The 19,627-nt window shown below is 35.0% G+C and overlaps 1 protein-coding gene across 4 annotated transcripts in view; it reads left to right on the top strand.

Moving 5' to 3' along the window:
* Positions 1-19,627, top strand: part of DIAPH3 (diaphanous related formin 3) — a 426,288-nt gene that overhangs the window by 49,839 nt on the left and 356,822 nt on the right. For 2 of the 4 annotated variants that reach the window (XM_027846174.1, XM_027846175.1), the window contains one exon: positions 15,501-15,680. In XM_027846174.1, coding sequence (XP_027701975.1) covers positions 15,615-15,680 — 66 coding nt within the window. In that variant the 5' untranslated portion in view covers positions 15,501-15,614. Of the gene's footprint in view, positions 1-15,500; positions 15,681-19,627 lie in introns of those variants that run through there. The other 2 variants (XM_027846172.1, XM_027846173.1) reach the window with 1 other exon arrangement.

The following is a 19,627-nucleotide window of genomic DNA, read 5'->3' as shown; positions in this document are numbered from 1 at the left end:
TTCTTTTCTTTTCTTTTCTTTTCTTTTCTTTTCTTTTCTTTTCTTTTTATAATAGCTGGCTTTAACTTCCAAGTGTTTCTTCATCACTGATAGGCTAGGTCTTCAACTTAGAAAGATTTATTTATTTATTTTTTTAGATAGATGCTGTTTGTCATGCATTCCTATGTTTTCACGTTTAAATGTTTTTAACATAAGATTTTTCTTTTGGTTCAAAAGCTTTATCCACATTTATTGATCTAATTTGATTTTGATTTTTGTTATTAATATGTTCTATTATTTTTATAGTTTTTGAAATATAGAGCCAATCCTGAATTTCTGGTATAAATTCAATTAATAGATTTTTTTCATTTTGTTGTGATGAACTCTTTTAAAATATTCTATTTAATGTTTCTTCACTGATATTTATGAGGGAAATTGATCTGTAGTTTTCTTCTCTGCGTTATCTTTCTTTGATTTGTATATCAGAACCACATTTGTCCCATGCAAGGATTTTGGTAAGATACCTTCTTCCCTCCTTTTTGTAAATAATTTATATAATATTATAGTTAGTTGTTCTTTGAATGTTTGATAAAATTCTGTTGAAAATCTATTTGGTCTGAGGTATAAATACACTGAAAATGTAAGAGTAGACTCTCATGAGCTGGTTTGAGCTGGCTTCAGCACACCCCTGATCTAAACCTAATTTCATCCAGACTGCTTTCCAGGTTTCTTAGTTTTTGTCAAATCTCGAGGTCTTTGATCCATAACATGAGTCTTTATCAAATACTGCTGCTGTTTTTGTTTGCTTCTATATGTTGTTTACCTAATATGTTCCAATTATTATCCTGTCTATTTCTCAACCAGTACCAAATTGTTCTAATGATTATTTATTTGTAGTCCAGTTTGAGATCTGGCACTGACTCTTTTCCTTTCCTTTTTTTTAATTACTACCCATGAGATTTTTGACATTTTGGTTTCTATATGATTTCATTATTGTTTTTTCTAGCTTTATAAAAAGCTTTATATGCTTTTGGGAGTTTAATTGGTATAGTACTGATAAATAAGTTTATTTTGGTAGTATTGTCATTTTTATTATCTTGGCTTAACCTACTCGTGAGCAATTAATGTTTCTCTAATTACTTAGGTTTGTCTTTATTTCTGCAAAGAGTGTATTATAATTAGATCAGTATTACCCCTGGATGAACTGGCAGGTACTAAGTAGAAACTTTGTAGATACTAATATGGCAAATAGCATCTAACTACTTCTAAGTATTTTATAGCTTTTATTATTGTGAATAGTATTTGTTTTCCCATTTCTTTTTGAAGTTTTTTATTCGTTATATGTAGGAATGCTGATTATTTATTTGTATTTATCTTATATCCTGCCACTTTGGTTATTTAAAATTTCAATTAAATTTTAGTTGTCTATCTAGGATTCTTTATATCTTATGCAAAAGCAATAATTTTGTTTTCTGTTTATTGCCTTAATTCCTGCTTATTGCCTTTGCTTATTTTTCTTATTGTGATCACTAGCAATTCTAGCATTATATTAAATAGTAGTTTTAATAATAGGCATTTTTTCTTTTTACCCCTGATCTTACTGGAAAGGCCATTAACTTTTTCACCATTATATATATGTAATATTTACTCTTAGATTTAGAGAAATACTATTTCCTATGCTAAGGAAAGCCCCAGTTGTTCATATGATTTCTAGAGTACCATACTAATAATTTAATTTTGAAGCATTTAAGTTTTGTTTTAAACTTAGGTTTTTTTGACTTATATTCTTTGAATATAGCATATTACTTGGTTCACTGATAAATGAAAGCTAATAAAAATGCTATTTACGTATATTCTTAGGTTGTAAATAATTGTTAATCATTGGTATGTTTTAAGTATTTTTATTGATATGTTTTGTTAAAATATCACCTTTGTTTTTTTTTTTCCAAATCACATCCCATGCCTCTCAAACCATTCCTTGAAACAAAGAATACAAAAGAAAAAGTATATAGCACAACTCACCAACACATTACGTAATGCAGTGTTCCATAACCATTGCCCCCCTATCTTGAAATGAAGGGAGAGAGGTACGTTTTCTCATCTCTTCTTGGTACAAGTTTGGTCATAATAATTATACGCTGTTAAGTTTTATTTTTGTTTTGTTCTGCTAATATTGTTAAAGTCGTGTATATATTTTCCTGATTCTGACTTTTTCTGAAATTATAAGACATCTCATGCTCTTCAATTTATGTCCAACATGTCTTTTAGTGCAGTAATTCTGTTACATTATTGTACAAAATTTGTTCATAGATAGACATTATATTGTTTCCTCTTCTTGGCTACCACATAAGGTGCTGATATGAATATTTTGGGACCTTTCTTTCTGTTTTTAACTTTTTTGGGATATATACCTAGCATATGATCTCTGGGTTGCTTATTATGGACATTTCAGTCATTTCTTTAGCATAATTTCAAATTGTTTTACAGAATGGTTGGGCTAATTAACAACTTTACCAACCATATATTCATATATTTCCTCTACTTCCAGACTTTGGTCATCTTTGCCTTTACTATGTTTTTGAAGATTTTTTTTTTCCTAGAGTTTCAATGTGGATTTAAAGAAAATTGTTTTTGCAACTAGAATGGTCATTTATTGGGTTAATTAACTTTCAGGGAAATTTGTAGTCTCTCTCTTTGGTACTAAGATTCTTGCTTTCACACATTCTTCACACTTAATGAAATGTTAAGATGACTAATAACTGTACTATCTCTTCTTTTCCTTTTAAATGTTAAAATATACATGACACTGCTGTCAATTAGGACACCATGTTTGAACTATTACAGAAAGTTCTCTGTGTCTAAAAATCCAGATAAGGTTCTTTAGTGTCTGCTTTTTGTTTAATTAATTTTATTTAAACTGTCAGCACTGATTATCACTGTGATTATTCACTATGAGATAATACTCAATAGGGTGCTCATTTAACTCTCCTTGAAGATAAGTGATATTAATTTACAAACTCAATTCATTGAAGACAAAGCCATAGCTGCAATAATTAACATGTCTTATTACCTCCAAATGACATTACAGTATAATCCCCATGTGTTTATAGCTAATTCTTTGAAGAATACAAATCAATTAGAAATCATTTATTAATATTCTTTAACTTTTTACATTATTGCTAATTAATTTTAGGTAATTTTTTTCCACTTTTATATCTTGTTAATGTTCATTTGTTCTTTCTTTATCTCTTTCTGTCTCTCTCTGTTTTTGTTTCCAGTTTACTCACTAGAGCCTGCCAGGTAGGATTAACTTTCCTGGAAGGAAGTGAACTTATAATGTCCTAGCTTTCTTGGGCCATCCATTTCATCCTGGTCCCTCCTAGTACCAACTAAGGTCTTCTGCAACTTCACCTCTATTTCAGTTGCCCTACTTGACCCTACCCCCAGGCATGTACTCCTTTTCCCTTTCCAGTTATATAGTGCTGCTTCACATTCTGAGAGGAATCCATTTTGAGGCCATACGTACCCTTGGAATTGGAACATCTGCTCCATAGATAACGTCTGCTTTTATTTTAAAACTTTTCCTTTATCACTTCTCCATCTTCTTGTACTCACTGAGACCTGGTTCCCTCCTGATGATACAGCTTCCTTGGCCACCTTTTTTTTACTCATATTCTATACTCATTGGTCAAGGAGGGGAACTGGGAATATTTCTTGCTTCTCACTGCTACTTCCAGATTTTCCTTCTACCACCATAGCTCCGGAACCTCTCCTCCTTTGAGGTTCACTCAATCTCTATCTCTAGTAGCTATTTTCTACTGAATTCTAGGACAATTTCCTTCTTTTCTCAATGGATTCAGTACCTAGGTTTTTTATCTTCCCCAAGACCTGCCCCCATACATACATCCATACATGATACTCCGTCAAACATCCTAACCTTCCACTTTCTCAAATAACTCATTTCCCATGTCCTACTTCTCTACATTTTCTCAGAACACATGGTCATACTCTTGATCTTATCATCACCCACAAGTACTCCACTTCATGAACTCTGAAATTCCCTTATCTGATCATAATCTGTTGTCATTCTATCCCTCCTTCTGTCTTTCAACCTCTAACTTTGTTCTTGTGGTCTCATTGAGTTCCTCAACCCTTTGTTTTTTTCCCCAATACCCCTGTCTTGGTTTCCCCCTCTTCTTTCTCTGTCTTGGGCCATGGGAGAACCAAAAATTCAGCTCTATCCTGTCATCTTCTTTCAAGTCTCTTGTCCCCTTTATGCTCTTGGTGCTCTTGCCCTGACAAAGCCCCAGCTTTGGACTGTTCCTACCAACTGCTGGCTTTTTTCCTATTCACATGTCGCTGAATGAAGCTGAGTAAACTGATAAAACCATACTGACTGATTCCATTGCAAATTTTGTTAAATATTCTCAACTGTGCCCTCACTGATGCCGAGCAGTCCTTTTGCTCCTCCTTAATTTATTTAGCATCCCATTCACTACAGTGGCTTTTCCAAATCTCTTATCCCTTTGCAGACTTCTCATAGCTTCCCCTCTCCCTACCCTCTCAGCTGAGAATATTGCCTACTTTACTGAAAAAAATTGAGACTATTCACTGAGATCTTCTTCTTCTCTCCTCTTCTTCCCTCCTCATATCACATCACTCAGATATGTTCCTCTATTGTCTTTTACCCCTGTCTCATATGAAGAGGTGACTCTTGAAATGAAATTGATCTTTCCAAAGATATTAATGATCTCTTAATTGCCAAATCTAATCCTCATCTGTCTTGATCTCTCTGCAGCATTTGCCATTGTTATTCACTTTCTTCTCCTTAATACTCTTTTCATTGGGGTTTTCATGACACTGCTCTCAGACAGGTAGGAGGTATACTCTTCCTTTTCTATACTATTTACCTTGGTGATCCTGTCAGCTCTCATGACTTTAATAATCATTTCTATGCAGTGATTCTGGAAAATACTTATCCAACTCTAACTTCTCTCCTAACCTCCAGTCTCATACCTTTAACTACTTATTTGATATCTTTTTTTTTTAATAATTGATTTATTTGTTTTTACTTTTCAACATTCACTTCCATAAGATTATGAGTTTTAAATTTCCTCCCCCTCCTTTTCCTCCCCCTTCCTGAAGATGGCATGCAATCTGATATAGGCTCTACTTATACATTCATATTAAGCATATTTTCCCAGTAATCATAATGTAAAGAAGAATTAGAGCTGATGGGAGGGACCACGAGAATGAAGTGATAAAACAGAACATCAAAAGAAAAGGAGAGCAAATAGTATGCTTCTATATGCATTCAAACTCCATAGTTCTTTCTGTGGATGTGGATAGCATTTTCCATCATGAGTCTTTTGGAGTTGTCTTAGACCCTTGCATTGCTGAGAAGAGCCAAGTTTATCAAAGTCACTCATTACAAATATGGCTGTTACTGTGTATGATGTTCTCCTGGTTCTGCTCATTTCACTTGGCATCAATTCATATAAGTCTTTCCAGGTTTTTCGGAAGTCCGCCTGCTCATCGTTTCTTATAGCACAATAGTATTCCATTACATTCATATACTAACTTGTTCAGCCATTCCCCAATTGATGGGCATCCCCTCAATTTCCAATTTTTGACCACCACAAAAAGAGCTGCTAAAAATATTTTTGTTCCTGTGGGTCCGTTTCCCACTTGTATGATCTCTTTGGGTTATAGTCCTAGAAGTGCTATTGCTGGGTCAAAGGGTACGCATATTTTTATAGCCCTTTGCTCTCTAAATTGCTCTCCAAAGTGGTTGGATCATTTCACAACTCCATCAACAATGCATTAATGTTCCAATTTTCCCACATCTTCTCCCACATTTATCATTTTTCTGTTTTCATGTTAGTCAATCAGATAGGTGAAAATGTGGTACCTCAGAGTCATTTTGATTTGTATTTCTCTAATCAACAGTGATTTAGAGCATTTTTTCATATGACTCTAGATAGCTTTAATTTCTTCATCTGAAAACTGCCTGTTCATATCCTTTGACCATTTATCAAATGGGGAGTGACTTGTATTCTTATAAATTTGACTCAGTTCTCTATATATTTTGGAAATGAGGCCTTTATCAGAGACATTGGTTGTAAAAATTCTTTCCCAGTTTTCTGCTTCCCTTCTCAATCTTGGTTGCATTGACTTTGTGTAAAAATCTTTCAGTTTAATGTAATCAAAGTTATCCATTTTACATTTTATAATGTAATCTATCTCTTGTTTGGTCATAAATTCTGCCCTTCTCCATAGATCTGATAGGTAAATTATTCCTTGCTCTCCTAGTTTGCTTATAGTATCAATTAGTCTTTATTTCTACATCAGGTACCCATTTTGATTTTATCTTGTTATAGGCTGTAAGATCTTGGTCAATGCCCAGTTTCTGCCATACTGTTTTCCAGTTTTTCCAGCAGTTTTTGTTAAATAGTGATTTCTTATCCCAGAAGCTAGAGTCTTTGGATTTATCAAATAGTATATTACTGTAGTCATTGACTGTTGTGTCTTGCATTCCTAACCTATTCCACTGATCTGCCACTCTCTTAGCCAGTACCAAGTAGTTTTGATGATTGCTGCTTTATAATACAATTTAAGATCTGAAACAGCTAGGCCACCTTCCCTTTCATTTCTTTTCATTAGTTCCCTTTATATTCTGGACCTTGTGTTCTTCTAGATGAATTTTGTTATTTTTTTTCTAGCTCTATAAAATGATTTTTTGGAAGTTTGATTGGTATGGCATTGAATAAGTAAACTAATTTAGGTACTTGTTGATATCTTGAACTGTGTTCCTTAGACAGCTTAAAATAAATATGTCTAAAAGTGAACTTGTTTTTCCCCCTAAGCCCTCTCTTCTTCCTGACTTCTTTCTTTTGAGGGCATCACCATCCTCCCAGTCATCCAGGTGACTAGGTGACTAGGTGTCATCCTTCACTTCTACCTTTCTTTCACTCCACCACATATGCAATCTGTTTCCAAGTCCTGTTGATTTTTCTACCTTCGTAACATCTTGTATCAACCCTCTTTTCTCTTCTGATATTGCTACCACCCTGGTTGGTGTCCCTGCTTCAAATTTTTTCTGTTATCTATTCTATTTGTCAAATAGATCTTCCTAAAGCACAGTACTTAACATGTCACCCCATTACTCAGTAAACCCTCTTTTCTACCTGTTATTTCCAGGATTAAATATAAAATCCTCTGTTTACCTCTTAAAAGCCCTTTATAACATGGCCCCTTACTACTTTTTCACTCTTCTTATACCTTATTCCCCTGCTTTCTCACCGCACTCAGTGATCCAGTAACACTGACCTTATTGTTCCTTACACAAACTATTACTCTCAATTACTAGACTTTGAGCATTTTTACTGGATAGCACTGATTCCTGAAACTCTCTCCCTCCCTATTTCTGTCTCTGGGTCTCCCTGATTTTCCAGCTTCAGATCAAATGTGACTTCAATTGACTTATAATGAATCATGCCTCCCATCTCTGGTAGAGAGGTATAAGGGAATCAAAATGAAATGTGTTTTTAGGCATGGCCAATATGTTGGTTTTTTTTTTAACTTAAGTGTATTTATTTATTAAAGATTTCTTTCTTTGTTTATGAAAGTTTTAGTGTGGGGAAAAGGGTGTTATTTTCCTATTTTCTATAAGAAGCCATTCACAATCCTCTTTAATTCCGGTAGCTTCTCTCTATTGATTATTTCCAGTTTATCCTGTATCTATATCTGTATCTATCTATCTATCTATCTATCTATCTATCTATCTATCTATCTATCTATCTGTCCATGTATGTCTTGTTTGCAAAGTTGTTTGCATGTTGTCTCCTCCATTAAGCTGTGAGTTCCTTGAAAACAGATACTGTTTTTTTGCCTTTGTATCTCCAGGACATAGCATAGTGCCTGTCACGATGTTTGTTGACTTGACTTGTCTTTAATTCTTTCCTTCCTAAACCATCTCATCAGTTATTTTAACACACATTGTAGGTATTTAATAAATGCTTCCTCAGCTGAAACCAAATTTTAAATCAGTTACAATCCTTGTTTTAATGGAGTTGACAATCTTAAGGGGATAACACAACTTACACTACCTATATTAAGGCAGCAGAGAAGCAACCAATGGATAGAGTCTGAAGATTAGTAGTGATGATAGAGTGGTTAATAAGCTGGAGAAGATGGGATAGAACTGGATCAAAGGTATAGGTTGAGAGAACTTTCTTGTTGAGGAGAAAGACCACCTCTTCAAGTGAGACAGTGAAGTAGGAGATATCTGGCAAACGTATCTGAGTGATGTGAGTTGAAAGGGAGAGTTGTTTTGGCAAATGGCCTTAGTTTTTTTGAACCAATATGTTCATATGAGAGAGTGGGTGGAAGAAGATGTCAGAGGAGGCTTGAAGAGAGATGGAAAAATTTGGAATACTCAGGGTGGTGAGTGGTTTAGTGAATTGATTAAGATTAAAATTGATTAAGTGAAAAAGGGTCACCTAACTGCAGTGAGGTCCTGGGTTGAGATTAGGTAGCAAATTTGTATGGTCAAACCATGATTTTGTTATTTTCGCCTCCGTTCAGTAGTATGTGAATAAGGAAGGTGGCAGATTGTGAGAGTAATTTGAAGTTGGGATTTGGCAAGGCATGGTTGGTGATAAGACCAGGGGGCAGTGGATTTGAGTGTAGAGGATGGCATGGAGGTGAAAATAGAGAAGGGAGAAGATTGTTGTCAGTGTAGAGATGGTAGCCACAAAAACAACTTAGGGGTGGAAGGATTAGATATTATATGAAGAGGAAGAACAAGGTTAAGAGTAGTAAGGCAGAGGGAGAGAGAATGATAAAAGATTATGAGTCTAATATAGAAATATTGGAATTCATGAACATGGAAGTAGAACACTTGTGGGTGATGGCAAGGTTAAGGGTATGACCATCCCAGCCTGGAGAAATAGATCTTGGGAATTCTGCAGACTGAGAAACTGGAAATTTAGGGTGTTTGAGGGAGTATCAATATTTATTTGAAGTCTCCTAGTCTAAGGGAAGAAGTTGGAGGAGAGACTGTGAGTGATGTGCTGAACTTATTGAGTAATATACAAGGATGAATAAAAAATTGTATATGAAACAGTGAACTTCTATCACATACAGTTTAAAAAATATAATAAATTTAGCAAGGTGGTAATAACATTATTTTTATGTTCCCTTCTGAACTGATTTTTTTCCTCTGTGTATTTTTAAAATGGTATATTGATGCTAATTTCTTTCTTATTTTATTTCTCATTACCCAGTAACTTAACACCCTTTTCTCACTCTGAAACTCTTAATAAGTAAATACACTTAAGTAAAACAAACCAACACATTGGCCATGTCTGAAAACACATTTCATTTTGACTCTCTAGTTTTATACCTCTCTAACAGAGATGCCTCTAACAGAGGCATGATTGATTCATCTTCAGTCTACTGAAGTCATATTTGATCTGAAGTCTTTGTCAGTTGTTTTCCTTGTTTTCCTTTACATCTTTGCTCTTCTGCTTCTATTCATTTCACTCTTCATCACTTCATACAAGTCTTCCTAACTTTCTCTGAACCTTTAAGATGTGTCATTTTTAAAGTGTGATAATATTCCATTACATTGTATATCACAATTTGTGTGGCCATTTCCTAGTCAATGGACACCTAATTTTTTCCTTGAACAAAAGATGTTGGGTGTTTTTTAATATTTTTGCACTCATAGGTTCTTAAGAGGTTTAGTGACTAGTAATGATGTTATTTTTGCTTCTTTGTCATGCTACCTCTTAGGATATTTGTGAGAGGAAAATGGTTCATTTCTTCCTTTCTTCTTGTTCCAGTGGAGATTTGCTTGCTTGTAAGCATTACGTAAATGTTAGAGTGTATATACTAACTTACCAGTTCTGGAGAAATACCTTTTGTTGCTTGGAGATTAGGTACTAAGGGTATTTAGGAATATAGAAAATCCTACAGTGTTTTCTGAATTGTTTTGTGCTTTGTGGCTCCAAAATTCTGCGTAGAGGTATTTTTTAAAAAATGCCAAAATGTATAATTTAGTGGAAATTACTGTTTTAATTTAAATGACTAGTATTATCCTCAACTCTAGCACATGTCATTTGGTATAGATTCTTTTAGGTTTGTGTTGGTTATAATATGCTTTTGCATATTTGATTTAGGGGCATCCTAAGGTATTGACTTTGAAATCAGCAGAGGAAATACTTAAATTTGCTATTCTGATAACATTGATATTTGCATTTATTGACATGTTTAAATTTGCAATATTGATGTTGCATTAATGATGTTTTGCACAATTTTTCTTTGGAATAAATTTAACGTCTTAATTTGCAGGGGCAGAGCCTGACTTGCTGGTTGACTTTGCAGGTATTGGGACAGTTCTTATAGTGGTAACTTGGACTTAGAAACTGTTCTAGAGCCCAGTGTACTGTCTCTTGCCGCGGGTGGCTTAATTAGCTCTTTGGGGCCTCAAAGCAAAACAAAAAAAAAGTGAAGCTGTATTTCATTTTGTCTGTAGCTTGATTTACTGACTTAGCTCTTGACTTTCCTGAATCAGATCTTATAAACTCTAAAGCAAGTGATAAATTTAGTATACAGGCTAACATTCATTCAGGACTTTTTCTTCAGTATTTCATATATTGGAATCATAGATCTTTTGAGATAGGCCAGCAGATCATTACTAATTGTGTATCCTTGTACATATTTTGTTACAGGCAATGACACTTAGTTTACATTCACAGAGAAAGGATGGCAATTGCTGACACAAAAATTCTAAATAGTAAACACATCATTGGATGGGCCTTAACAGCTAACAAACCAGATATTATGAAATGAATCATTGTAATCATTGTTTGGTCCTGCCATACCTGGCTACTGATAAATGACTAAAAAGAATGATTAGAAAATTTATATATTTAAAGCTAATTATTTTGCTAAGCTTTATCAGGAAAATAATGGATGCTTGGATTATTCATTTTAGAAGGTATATAGGTTGGACTGTCATCTAAGGTTTCTTCCAGAGTTAAAGCTATGAACTTAAAAAATATAACAGTTTGAAAATTTAAGTGAACCAGAAAGCCATATTTAAAGTAGAAGCTAGAACTACAGAATTTTAAGGTTAGAAGTAACCTTAGAGATTACATAGTACACTTTACATCAAGATGGTGGAGTAAATAGCAATAATGATTAAGAAATAAAAGATAAATTGTAGTAACTTATCATCTAGCCTAGGTTGTAGGTTGATGGAAAGGGAGACACCCAGAAATCTACAGGCACAAAATTGGAGAGGGGACAGGAAGGGGCGTGTTGGGGAGCCCAGCCATAGGAGTCAAGGTGGGGCCGGTGTAGCCTCAGTGTTTCAGCCAAGAAGTACTAGGATTATCAAATCTCAGTGGAACTGTGCATTTAGGTATTGGGCCTGGAGCCAACAAAGTGGCAAAAATTCTGCTTAGAGGGCAGTAATCAGCCGCCTGTCCTAGGAACTTTGAAAGATTTGTGGTAAGTTGATGGCCTTGAGGGTTTACTGCTCTGTTCCTAGAAGATATAGATAAGCCTAGGATCTCCCAGCACTTAAGTGCACAAAAGATAACAGCAGAAGGGAGAGTCAGTGGCAGGGCTTCAGACATTGAAATGAAACCAAATGAGGCCCACCATACCATCTAAGTGTGCAATGTCAGAGCCTGGTCATGTCAAAAATTTGGAAATATGAATAAACAAGAAAAAACTGCCGACATTTTTATGGATTCAGGGAAGTCCTAGACACAAACCTAGAGGAAGTGAATAACTATATGGACTATGGGCAGAGTCTCAGATGACAGTTTTGAACACAAGGTCTACCAGAATTCCTTTAAGAGATGAAACAAGATTAAAAAAGGAGATAATATGAATAAAACAAGATCTCTGGAGGAAAGAAGTGTAAAGTAATGCTAATCAAAAATAGGCTTAGGAAATAGGTTGGGAGATTATTTGAACATGATTACACTACTTGAAAAACAATACCAAAAAAAGTCTTGGTTCCACATTTTAAGAGTTCATAAATATGAACTACCCAGACAAAAATCTAAGGTTTCAGAGTTAAAGAAAAAAATAGTGTAAACAGCCAGGAAAAGAGAATTTAGCAAGGAATCATTGGCATTTTAATCTCTTCACAACCTAGACTCTGGTTACCCCTTTCTAGTCTTCTTTATACTTTATTCTTCCCTCCATGTATTCCATAATTCTGGCATATTGCTTATTTACCGTTCTTTATTTAGAACACTTAGTCTGCTGATTCCATGCCTTTTCTTTAAAAACAAAACAAAACAAATGTCAATTAGCAAAAATCTACCCTCTTTCCCTCTTCCCAAACCTCCTACTTCTTTTCTGCTCCCACTTCATACTTCACTTCTGCTCCCCTTCCCCCTGCATTGAGGATGAAGAAAAAAATAAGCCCTTTGTTACAAATATGTATAGTCAGAGCAAAACAAATTTCCTTATTGTCCTCGAGCGTGTGTGTGTGTGTGTGTGTGTGTGTGTCTGTGTGTGTGTCTGTATCTGTGTCTGTGTGTATGTATGTATGTGTATATGTCATTCTGTGCTCTGAGTCCTTCTGTATCAGGAGATGGGGTATGTTTTCATCATTAGTTTTCTGAAATTGTGATTGATCATTATACCGATTAGAATTCTTAATTCTTTCAAAGTTATTTTTACTGTATTGTTGTCTCTGTATAAATTGTTGAAACATAAATATAATTTTTGTTTAAACATAATTGTATAATTTATTCTAGTTCTGTTCACTTCATTCTGCTTCAGTTCATAGAAGTCTTCTCATTACATTTATTTCTTACGGAACGATAGTATTGCCTCTCATTTATATAGGCATACTTTGGAGATACTGTGTTTTGGTTCCAGACTACTGCATTAAAGTGAATATTGCAATAAAGCGAGTCACACAAATTTTTTGTTTCCTAGAGTATATAAAATTATATTTTCATGATACTGTAGTCTATTAAGTGTGCAATAGTATTATGTCTTAATGTATACACCTTAATTAAAAAATGCTTTATTGCTAAAAAATGCTAACTATCAAGTGAGCCTTCAGTGAGTCATAATCTTTTTGCTGGTGGAAGTTCTTGCCTTGATTTTGATTGCTGCTGACTAATCAGGTTGCTAATGGTGGTTGCTGAAGGTGGTAGTGGCTGTGGCAATTTCTTAAAATAAGACAACAATGAAGTTTGCCTCATGGATTGACTCTTCTTTTCACGAAAGATTTCTCTGTAGTGTGCAGTGCTGTTTGATAGCATTTTATTTACAGTAGAACTTTCCAAATTGGAGTCAATTCTCTCAAACCCTGCTACTGTTTATCAACTAAATATATGAATATCCTTTAATATTGTTGTGCCTAGGGAGGCCTGAGGAGAGCAAAAGAAATGGGGAAACAACTGGTTGGTGGAGCAGTCAGAACACACTCATCAATTAAGTTCGCTGTCTTCCCAAAACAATTACAACAGTAACATCAAAGATCACAGATCACCGTAACAGATATAATAATAATGAAAAGGTTTGAAATGTTGCAAGAATTACCAAAATGTGACACAGATATGATGTGAGCACATGCTGTTGGAAAAGTGGCACCAATAGATTGCTTGATGCAGGGCTGCCATAAATCTTCAATTTGTAAAAAACTCAGTTATCTGTGAAGTGCAATGAAGTAAAGTACAACAGAACAAAGTATGTCTGTATAGTGTAACTTGTTCAGCCATTCTGTAATTGAGAGCTACTCCTTCAGATTCCTATACTTTACTCCTTAAAAAAGAACTATAAATATTTTTGTACAGTCTTAGATATTGTTTTGTTTAGGACTAATTCCTCCCTTAAGCTATCCTCCCTAGAGGCTCCACTTCTCCTCTTTCCCTTTCTGTTTCCCTGGTGAGTAAAATATATTTCTCTACACTTCTCCTCTTTCCCTTTCTGTTTCCCTGGTGAGTAAAATATATTTCTGTATCCAACTCTGTGTGCTTGTGCCCTTCCCCTCTGACCAGTTCAGTTGAGAGTTAGGTTCAAGTGTCGGAAGTTCCCTCATTCTTTCTTTGTTTGCATAGACTTCTGCTGAGCATCGGGATTATGTGAGATAATTTTCCTTGCCCTCACTTTCCTTTCAGTCCCTAGTATGTTCCTTTTCTCTTCCCTTTCCATTCTTCTGGTCTTTTCATCAGGAATACTTAGAAGTCCTTTATTTCATTAAAGATCCATTTCCTTCAGCATTATGTTCTGTTTTGCCAGGTTAGCTATTCTAGACTTTAAGATTCTTTGCCTTCTGGAATATTGTATTCCAAGGGCTCTACTCCTTTAAGGGTGGCTGCTGAATCAGTGGCCTTGTGGCACTTGAATTCTTCCTTTTTAGTTGCTTGCAGTATTTTTTCTCTGATCTAGGGATTCTAGATTTTGTTTACAATGTTTCTGGGAGTTTTCATTCGGGGGTTTCTTTCGTGAAATGAGCGGTGGATTCTTTTCTTTTTTTTCTTTGCCCTGGACAGTTGTCTTTAAAGATTTCTTGGTCAATGCATTCATATAGTCAAATGATTCTTAATTTTTTTCTCTTTGTTCTGTTTTCTAGTTTAGTAGTTTTTGTGAAGAGATACCTTACTTTCCTTCCTTCCTTCCTTCTTTCTTTTCTCCCTTCATCCTCCCTCCCTCCATTCCTCTCTTTCTTTCTTTTTTTCTTTCTTCCTTCCTTTCTTCCTTCCTTCCTTCCTTCCTTTTTCCCTCCCTTCCTTCCAATATTTTTTGTTGGCTCATATAGTCATTGGCTTCAACTTGGTCTGTTGTAATTTTCAGGGAGTTGGTTGCTTGGACAGGGTCTAGTACCTCTAGTGCCAAGCTGTTAATTTTCTTTCCAATTTTTTCTTCAGTAGCACTCATTTATTTTCCAGTTTTTTCTTCTAGCTCTCTTATTGATAAAAACTTTTTTTTTAAACTTTTTAAAAACACTCCCTGTGTTACACACTTGAGCTTTATTTTCCTTCTTTGTAAAAAAAGGGAGTTGGACTAGTGATGGTTCTGAATTCCTTTCTGACTCTATCTCTGTGGTTCTCTTTTCTTCCTTTGGGCTTAGTTTCTGTTAAGTTAGATGATTTCTATAGTCCTTTCCAATCTTAAATTCTGTGATTTTAAATTTGTAAGCCATGTTATGTTTGATAAGTAATTTAACTTTCCTAATGTGCAAAACAGGGATAATATACCCACTTTCTACCTCAAAGGATTTTAGTGTTCAAATGAGATAATGTTTGTAAAGCACATTATAAGAATTAAGGACTGTGTAAATGTGAACCACTACTACTACTACTACTACTACTACTACTACTACTACTACTACTACTTGCTTTTCATATGCTGAGTTCATGTTATTAAAATCACTATTATATTGTTGCTGGACAGAAACATAAAATTGTCTTTGTTTTTTAAACTTCATGAGGCACAATTATCATTTGTGTATTTATTTTTCTATTTTTTTTATGCAGTTGGACAAATTTTCTAGCATACGAATTCCAGGAAGTAAGAAAGAGAGACCTCCATTACTTAACCTGAAGCACACATTTTCCTCAAGCACTGATTGGCCTTCAACATCCTCAGACATGATGGAAAATAATCCTAGATCACTGTCTGAGAAAGAAGTCCTGGCACTTTTTGAAAAAATGATGGTAAGAATTTACTCTTTGCAAAACACTTCATAAAAGTCTTCACGTTTTCTTGTATTAAATGAAGATTAGAAATAGTTTGGAGATGGATGCTCTTCATAAAGAGGGGGATGGGGGTTATGTCAGGAGGAATCAGTTGCATATTTTTAAGATGTGATGATTTAGAGGTATTAGTGCTGTAGGTGAGATCTTTTATGAGGAAAAAGATATGTATAGTGATGGTTTTTAACTCCCTACTGAGGAGGCAGTTTAGCATCTAGATATTAACAATAGTGTGTTCTGTTGTGCTGTGTTGTGTTATCCTGGGTTATATATCCAAGGTGTGACAGAGAACCTCCGAAATCTTGTTTAACTTGATTATTTTGTATTTCTAGAGTTGCATATGAACCTGAATGTTACTGCCAACAAGACTCTTAGAAAGCATTTCTAAAGATTATGAAATCTTGGGTAGGAAAGTGAACACCTTAGAAACATGGTTGGTATATTCATCACTGTTGCATTGAAGTTACAAGCTTCAGAATAGAGAGGAAAATTTAGGAAGTGAACAGCTAATTAAGAAAATATCTGAGGAATGTGATTTGAATTTCGGTACCATAGCTTAAACTATAGATAGAAATGATGAAATTTTTACTAGATATGTAATATACCTAAAAAAAGAGCTGATTAAAGTATATTTGCCAGTAGTGTTGGAAACCTTTACACTGTGGAGGGACGGGAGGATAAACTTGCTTGTGTATCAGATATCAGAGATAGCACATATCAGATATCAAAGGGAGTAGAGACACCTAGAAATGTATGGGACAAAAATCCAGTAAAGAAGCAAGCAGTGAAATCTCCATGGCCTTTGTTACCTGTATAAATACATGCAAAGTATAGATAATAAGCAAGGTGAACTAGAGAGCCTAATAGGAGACTTGGTAGAATAGAATCTGGGGCAAGTAAAATGTATATATTATTTAAAAGCAAAAGAAGTGAGAAAAGCAGGGATGGGGGGGGAGTGGAATAGCATTGTATACTAAGAGTTCTGTTTATGTGAGGCAATATAGGAAGCAGAGGGGAGGACAGTAGATATCTCTTGGGTGAAGATTAACAGAGGCAGAAATAGACAAATTGTCTTTTTTTTTCTTCCTTTTTTGGTGAGACAATTGGGGTTAAATGACTTGCCCAGGGTCACACAGCTAGAACGTGACAAATTGTCTCCAGAATGTATCATAGCCTACCTGTACAGAAAAAAGAAATGAATGAAGAATTTGGGAAATAGGTTTCAAACCAGGCATAGAGGAATCATATAGTAGTGATAGGAGACTTAAGCTATCCAAACATCATGAAGATGATGATGATGGTGATGATGATGATGACGATGATGTTGATGATGGTAACAGCAACAACAGCAACAACACAACAACCTGGGGATGTAGGTGGTGTTATTATCTCCATTTTATAGATGAGGAAACTGAGATAGGCAGAAGTTCACTGACATAGCTAATAAGTATCTGAGAACAGATTTGAACTCAGGTCTTCTTAACTCCATGTCCAGTGCTTTATTCACTTGACCATCTAGCTGCTAATTATTTTTGGCTTATTTTAATGACTTTACATGCTTGATATGTACTTTGACTACTCTGCCTCCATGGGTGCCCATCTAGTCTGTACCAGTGTATCTCTACTTGAGTGATGGTCACGCTGATTACTTCTACAATTATTAAGAATTTTGATACTTTAAATTGACCTACTTTGCATTTTATATTGCAGTCTCTTATATTTTCCAGGAAAACTTCACTTTGTCATAGCCTTTTATGTTGAGTTCCTTTGCCAATTATGGTGTGAGGCATATGTTGTCAGAATTGTAAATTTGCAGCTAGAAGGGACATTTGGATCCTGAGTCTGTTTTGGTTTCAGTTAATTGTTTATCTGGAGTGAATAATTCACTGATGCACTGAAGAGAGTAGGTATGTCAGAACCACAGTCAACCAGAAACTGTCATGTGAGAGGCATCTGTGGTTTTGTACAAAGAGGACTGGAAGTCCAGGGACTTGGGTTTCAGCCCCATTACTGCCTGTGTGTCTGTGGGCAAGTCAGTTAGCTTCTCTGGCACTTTGATACCTCAGCTGTAAAATGAGGGATTTCCATTATATGGTCTTTAAGATTCTTTTTAGCACTAAAGCCTAGGGACCTAGTAATTAGTAAATTGTTCAGTTGAATAATTGAACTCAAAAATTACCAAACTAGTAGGTTTTTTTTTAAACAGGAAGTCAAAATGTGAGATGTTAAATAGCATGTAAGAAAAGAGTACAAGATAGGCCACATGGAAAAATATACATGAGTAGAGACGTTGAGAGAGATCAGTATCAGTTTAGATTAGCTGAATTTGGTGATGGCTAATTTTTAATAGGTCTGAGGGGATTCCAGGCAAGGAAGGTCAGACTCCATTAGATTTATGCAAGAGCTAAATCTTAAGACTGGTTTTGAGTGAGTAGGATTTAGGCAAAACTTCTGTGTTAGGAGAAACTTTCCATTGAGAAAGGTGGAATGGCTTTTAGATGTGGCCATGACTGAAATGGTAATATAAACATGGAAAAACTTCTGTTTGTAAATTTTTTTTTGTCCTAATACACATTTTATTGTTTTTCTTGGAGATATATACTAGTACAAATAACACTTGAAGAATTTATGACAGAATTTCTTCTAATTTGTTAATACTCTTGCTTGTAATGCATGTAGTTGAATTTTTGTCCTTAGAACATCAACTCTTAGGCACATCTGCCTTGTTGCTTAGTGGCAGCTATATAAAATTCTTATTACTTGATCTGGACAGAGAGCATGAAAAGGTGAGAAAAGTTTGTTTCAGGATATGCATTGTTGGTCAAGCGTGGAGAATATTTATAAGAGCTTGAGAGCTAGGCAACAAAGGGCAACTATGTTGCAATTAATATATTCTAAGTGCCAACACTGGCAAAAAATTTTGTTAAAAGTTATTCCAAATTTTGGCCTTCCTGTTATCTTTCTTATGTGCTTATTATAATAAAACATGTTAACACTTTATGTATCAAATAGTTATCAATTATTTCTTTTTTTATTGTTAATTAATTTATTATTAGTTTTCAACATTCACTTCCACCAGATTTTGAGTTCCAATTTTTGTCCCCATCCCTCCCCTCCCCCACCACATTCTGAATCCCTCTTCCCCAGTCTTCCCTCTCTTCTATCACCACCCCCACACTTTCTCTTATCCCTTTCCGCTTCTATTTTCCTGAAGGGCAGGATAGATTTCTATACCCCATTGCCTGTATATCCTATTTCCCAGTTGCATGTAAAAACAATTTTAAAACTTTGAGTTTCAAGTTCTCTCCCTTCTTCCTTCCCCATTCACCCTCATTGAGAAGGCAAAAGATTTGATACAGGTTATACATGTGTAGTCATGCAAAGCACTTCCATAATAGTCATGGTGTGAAAGACTTAACTATATTTTCCTCTATCCTATACTGCCTCTTGTTTATTCTATTCTTTCTTTTGATCCTGTCCCTCCTCAAAAGTGTTTGCTTCTGATTACACCCTCCCTAATCTGTCCTTCCTTCTATCATCCCCTCCTTTTATCCCTTTCCCCTGTATTTTCTTGTAGGGTAAGATAAATTTCCAAACCCAGTTGAGTCTGTATGTTATTCCCTCCTTAAGCCAAATCTGATGAGATTAAAATTCATTCATTCCCTCTCACCTACTCCCGCCACTGTAAAAGTTTTTTCTGGCCTCTTTTACATGAGATAATTTACCCCATTCTTCCTGTCCTTTTCTCTTTTTTCCAGTACAATCCTCTCTCACCCCTTAATTTATTTTTTAGATATCCTCCCTTCATATTCAACTCACCCTGTGCCCTCTGACAGACAGACATATCTATCTATCTATCTATCTATCTATCTATCTATCTATCTATCTATCTATCTATCTATCTATCT

Source organism: Vombatus ursinus, unplaced genomic scaffold, assembly GCF_900497805.2.
Source record: "Vombatus ursinus unplaced genomic scaffold, bare-nosed wombat genome assembly UNPS02015089.1, whole genome shotgun sequence".
Classification (NCBI taxonomy): Eukaryota; Metazoa; Chordata; class Mammalia; order Diprotodontia; family Vombatidae; genus Vombatus; species Vombatus ursinus.
Note: the sequence above shows the minus strand (reverse complement) of the source record. Positions and strands in the feature narration are given on the sequence as shown.